The sequence below is a fragment of the Tupaia chinensis genome, unplaced genomic scaffold, assembly GCF_000334495.1.
Source record: "Tupaia chinensis unplaced genomic scaffold, TupChi_1.0 Scaffold147500_2, whole genome shotgun sequence".
NCBI classification, from domain to species: Eukaryota; Metazoa; Chordata; class Mammalia; order Scandentia; family Tupaiidae; genus Tupaia; species Tupaia belangeri.
In genome coordinates, this window is record NW_006207352.1 from 325,436 (window position 1) to 331,013 (window position 5,578).

Here is a 5,578-nt window from a genome sequence, read left to right on the forward strand (position 1 = left end):
CGGTGGGGGCCCGCCACAGACGAGGCTGCGGTCCCCCCTGCCCATCGGCCGGTCCCTCTGCCCAGGGGTGCGAGCCCCAGCCCCTGGCATCGCGGGACGCGCACAGATACGCTCACCATGCTGTTCCCGGCCTGCAGCATCCCGCCCGTGGGCCGTGGCGTGCCTGCACCCACACATGACTGTCCCCTCGTTGGTTGTCTGGCACTCGTGCACACGTGGACAGAGCCTTCGGGCCCTTCCGGCCTGGCCCCCCTCCCCCCAGGTGGGAAGCACAGGGTACGCGGTGACATCAACGTGCTCCTATGCGGGGACCCGGGCACAGCCAAGTCGCAGTTCCTCAAGTACATCGAGAAGGTGTCCAGCCGCGCCATCTTCACCACCGGCCAGGGCGCGTCGGCTGTGGGCCTCACAGCGTATGTGCAGCGGCACCCGGTCAGCCGGGAGTGGACCCTGGAGGCCGGGGCCCTGGTGCTGGCCGACCGCGGGGTGTGCCTGATCGACGAGTTTGACAAGGTGGGGCCGGGGCCGGGGCTGGGGCTGGGGCCGGGGCCGGGCGCGGGGCTGTGCTGAGGCGGCCGCTCTGGCAGATGAACGACCAGGACAGGACCAGCATCCACGAGGCCATGGAGCAGCAGAGCATCTCCATCTCGAAGGCCGGCATCGTCACCTCCCTGCAGGCGCGCTGCACGGTTGTCGCCGCCGCCAACCCCATAGGTACGCAGGCGCCCAGGGCAGGCCCCCAAGCTCGAGCAGCCGCCTGGGCTCTGACTGGGAGGCCCGTGTGTTCCAGGAGGGCGCTACGACCCCTCACTGACCTTCTCCGAGAATGTGGACCTCACGGAACCCATCATCTCCCGCTTCGACATCCTGTGTGTGGTGCGGGACACCGTGGACCCAGTCCAGGTTGGTGGTGCCCGGCCTGCTCCGCCCCATCTGCTGTGCTGAGGCCCTGGGCCGCCTGCCCCCACCCTCCCTCCCTCTGCCAGAATGCCGGCCCCTGTCTGACGGTGACTGTCACCGGGCCTTGTCTGAGCTCCCTGGTCCTTCGTGGGGTGTCCCTCTGTAGTCACCCTTTATGCCTGCACTTGTCCCCTCCCGGGGTGAGCCTGTGAGGGCTCTGTCCTTTCTGGGCGTGCCCCAGGCACCGGACTGCAGTACACAGTGGGAGAGCCACCGGGGAAAGACCCCCTCGTGGCTGCCCGCGTGTCACCAACCCGCTGCCTTGTGGCTCACAGGATGAAATGCTGGCCCGCTTCGTGGTTGGCAGCCATGTCAGGCACCACCCCAGCAACAAGGAGGAGGGGGGCCCGGCCCGGCAGCAGCCCAGAGCCCACCCCGCCCAACACGTCCGGCGTGGAGCCGCTGCCCCAGGAGGTCCTCAGGAAGTACATCATCTATGCCAAGGAGAACGTCCACCCGAAGCTCAACCAAGTGGACCAGGACAAGGTGGCCCGGATGTACAGCGACCTGAGGAAGGAGTCCATGGTGCGTGGGCTCCGGGGGCCGGCGGATCGTGGCGTGGGTGCCCTTGCGGGTGTAAGTGCTGTCATGGGGCCCACGTCTCACCTGGTGGCCGTGAGCTGCAGAGCGGGTGCCGAGCCAGTCGGCCAAGCCCACAGCCATGCGCCCAGCCCCCCAGCCATGTCGACGGCAGCCCCGTTCTCGCCAGTCTCGGCTGGTCGTGCCGTTCTGTGACAGTGGTGCGGCCTGAAGACGGCCCTCGGCCTCGAGTGAGCTGCCGGGGCCGGCCGGGCAGGCCTGTGGAAGGCAAGCTCCCCGCGCCCCTGCCGGGAGCCCTGACCTTGCTGCTCCGCAGGCGACAGGCAGCATCCCCATCACAGTGCGGCACATCGAGTCCATGATCCGCATGGCGGAGGCCCACGCGCGCATGCACCTGCGGGACTACGTGGTGGAGGACGACGTCAACATGGCCATGCGTGTGATGCTGGAGAGCTTCATCGACACGCAGAAGTTCAGCGTCACACGCAGCATGCGCAAGGTGGGCGGGGCGGGCCAGGGGGCGGGGCGTGCTGACCACCCGTCCTGTGCAGACTTTCGCCCGCTACCTGTCCTTCCGTCGGGACAACAATGAGCTGCTGCTCTTCATACTGAAGCAGCTGGTGGCCGAGCAGGTGGCGTACCAGCGCAACCGCTTTGGGGCCCAGCAGGACACCATAGAAGTGCCCGAGAAGGACCTGGTGGACAAGGTGCGCCGGGCGGGAGGCGAGGGGCGGGCTCAGTCGGGGTCCCTGCTGGGCTTGAGGGACAGCCACGCATGGAGCTTTGGGAACTCGTTTCTTAACAGCAGGCTGCGGGGAAAGGCCTGCTCGTCATCGCTTCTCAGAGCGGGAGCCGGGCCCCAGCGAATCCACATGGCCCACACAGCCTGGTCCTGGCCCTCGGGGCTCACTAACCGCCCTCGGGGCTCACCATCTGCCCCAGGGCTCACTGACCACCCTCAGGGCTCACTAACCACCCTCGGGGCCCACTAACCGCCCTCGGGGCCCACTAACCGCCCTCGGGGCTCACCGACCACCCTCGGGGCCCACTGACCACCCTCAGGGCTCACTAACCGCCCTCGGGGCCCAGTAACTGCCCTCGGGGCTCACCCACCCGCTCTCACAGGCCCGGCAGATAAACATCCACATGCTGTCCGCCTTCTACGACAGCGAGCTCTTCAGGGCCAACAAGTTCAGCCGTGACCTGAAGCGGAAGGTGATCCTGCAGCAGTTCTGACTGGCCCTCGGTGCTGCCCACCCTGGCGTGGACCCCAGAACCGCGTACTGGGAGGGGCGCGGCTGCTGTGGACTCGGGCTGGCGCGTGGTCACCCCACTGCCCAGCAGTGACTCCTAGGCCCCTCTTCCTGGCCGCTCTCAACCTGTCGGCCTCTGGCCGGGCACAGCCTTCACAATGCGGCTCCCAGCACCCGGCATCGTGCCCGCACGGCCCTCCACAGCGCCTGGCCAGAGGGGACCGTGCGTCCTTACGTGGTGTCAGGACAGCCACCACCTGGTGTGAGTGCAGTGTCCTGGCTGCCCTGCCCTGCCCGGCTGCTGCGTGAGCCCTAGAAGGCCAGCTGCAGTCCAGACCCCAGGGGTCAGGTGTGGTCGCTCTCAGCCTTTGCTGTCCCTTCCTTGTTTGTATAGTTTTCATAGCCGAAACTTTTAATAAAGTGGAGTAACGCTAAGCCTGGATCTCAGCTGCCTCTGTCCCGCCTGAGCCAGCCCTACCCCCTACCCGGGCCAGCCCTCTCTGAAGCCCCGTGGTCTCCTGCCCGGGGTCTCCTGCCCGGGGTCCCTTGGAGGCTTGCTCGGGATAGCCCTGCTGTCCGTGGACAAGGAGGCAGAGAGGCCAGTGGGGAGCCCGGGGGGCTTGGGGCTGCTGCCTCGAGGCTGGTGGGCCCCAAACTGCTGGGATAGACATGGGAGCATGGCCCACCACCTCCCTCCTGGTCTCTACCCAGAGATACTGAGGGCTTGGGACCAGGAGGGACTGTGAGGAACCCTCAATTGGTTTGTCCTTTGGAGAGGGGATTGGGGGGAGGAAGGAGGGGGAGGAGGCGGTTTTGTTTTCATTGCCAGAGGGTGCGTGTGCTTACAGAAGGAACCCCAGCGGGCACACCCACACTGCCCTCCGCTGCTTCGGCCCATCAGGGTGTATGGGCACGTGTGCACATGGGCCTCGTGGTTTTCAAACTGCCGGCGGCCCCATGGGATCCGGCCCTGCGCGTGGCCTGTCACTGCTGCACGCAGGCTGGCCGGGATCCCAGGCCTGCGCAGCCGGGCCTTGTGCGTTCAAGCCATCCTAGAAACAGCCTGTGTCTCCCTGCGCCTCCCAGACTCCCGGGCCAAGCCCTTGCCTGTGCGCCCTGCACTGCCAAGACCTGCTGTGCTCAGGGCTCTTACCTTAGGCGTGGCCAGTGTTTCTGTGTCTGTCCACGTTTGCCCTTCCAGAACCTTCCAAAAGTCATCTTTCACATGAAGGCTCCACAGACACCTGCTAAGGCTAGTACATCCTCATTCAGTGTCTTCAACAAGTCCCATCTAAGGTGTAGCACCCCACAGGTGAGCATATCAGACAAGGTCGCCGCCCTTGGGGAGCCCCCCACCCTGACCTTGGGGGCTCGGCCATCGCCAGCAGTGGGGTGGAGAGGGTGAACAGGGAAACTGGAGGGACAGGGTTCCTGAGCGGGTGGCATGTACAGGTGGCCAGCCTGTAAGGCAGGCGGGGTCCCGGGGTCGACCATGCAGTTCAGGATCTGAGCAGCCTGAAGTCATGCCAAGCCCGGGTGCGTGCTGAGAAGCAGGGAGAGACGAAGGGACTGCTGCGTGGTCACCCCCAAGGGTGCTTTCCCACCTCCCCTCTGTCCCTCCAGCGGGCAAATTAAAATGAAGGGAGAGTGGGGGCTGGTGGAGCCGAGAAGAACCAGTGCAGCTGGGGCTGAGTCCTGGGGGCTGGAGCCCAGGGTGGGTGTAGGGTGGGTGGGGACACGAGCAGAGGGTGGTGGGGCTAAAAGCTGAGTCCGGGGGACTGGAGCTGAGAGTGGTGGGACGAGCTGAGGCCAGGGCCCAGCCGTGGTGGCAAGGGTGAGTGTGTGTTGTGCTGGGGTCCTGGGGGCCACGCACCTGGTCCAGTGAAGGCCTGTGTCTAAGCCGACAAGCAGGGCTGGGGGAGGGGCCGCGGTGAGGGGCCTGCTGTGCATGTCCCAGTGAGAGAAAGTTGAATTAGACCGGGGCCAGAGGACATGGTTTGCAGTTGTAGTCGGGCCCCTGGTCTGAGCAGGAGGCTGGCAGTGGAGGGCAGAGAGGTGACCCAAGGGCGACGTGGGCGCCCCATCAGGGCGGCGAAGGAGCGTCCATTCCTTGGCCTAGAGGTCAGCCGGGAAGTCAGATCACGCAGTGACGGCCAGGGACCAGTTCCGTGTGAGGAAGCCCTGCGCAGGGGACCTGTTACTTTCCAGCTTTGCTGACGCGGTCTGGGGCAGAGCTTCAGCAGGGTGTGTGGCGGATGTCTGGGCTGCAGGGATATGGGACAGGGGCTTCTCCGCTCCTCCCTGGAACGCCCTCTCCCAGGCCCCAGCTCTAATACCAACCGCTGCCCTGCCCGCTGCGGGTGCCTAAGGCTCCTGCTTTGCAAAGGCAGGTGGGAGGCTGCTGCTCCCTCCGGCCCCTACCTCCTATGGGGGTCTTGGGACCAGGTGTGTGCTGACTTTCGCTGTGCCTTTTCATTCCCGCCGCGGTCACGGCCCGGGGTGGAGATGCCGACACTGCCCCGTGACCTGGCACCGTTTAGCAGAGGGCACCTGGAGGGTGCCGAGCCGCCCAGGCCTCAGGGCTGTTAGATGAGGCCGGGCCACACCGCCTCCGTGCCCGCGCCTAGGGCCTGAGCTGGTCGTGCCCCTTGGCTTCCAGGCGCGCGCAGCCCCGGTGCCACGAAGCCGTGCCCACCCGGCGCAGCCCAAGGGGACGTGGCCCGGGCACCCTGCGGGGCCAGCGCAGCAGCGCGCTAGGTGCGAGGCCCGTGGGGTGGGCGGTGCGGCCCCGCCCCCGAAGCCCCGGAGCTGATTGGCCGCGGGTT

The 5,578-nt window shown here is 66.6% G+C and overlaps 1 protein-coding gene across 1 annotated transcript in view; it reads left to right on the forward strand.

Annotated features, from left to right (window-relative positions):
• Window positions 1-3,188, forward strand: part of MCM2 (minichromosome maintenance complex component 2) — a gene marked incomplete in the record, with an annotated part of 13,383 nt that extends 10,195 nt beyond the window's left edge. The window contains 8 exon segments of the mRNA XM_027768821.1: window positions 263-513; window positions 588-714; window positions 791-903; window positions 1,236-1,312; window positions 1,314-1,485; window positions 1,817-1,999; window positions 2,052-2,207; window positions 2,626-3,188. Coding sequence (XP_027624622.1) covers window positions 263-513; window positions 588-714; window positions 791-903; window positions 1,236-1,312; window positions 1,314-1,485; window positions 1,817-1,999; window positions 2,052-2,207; window positions 2,626-2,736 — 1,190 coding nt within the window.
• Between the last annotated feature and the right edge of the window lie 2,390 nt (window positions 3,189-5,578).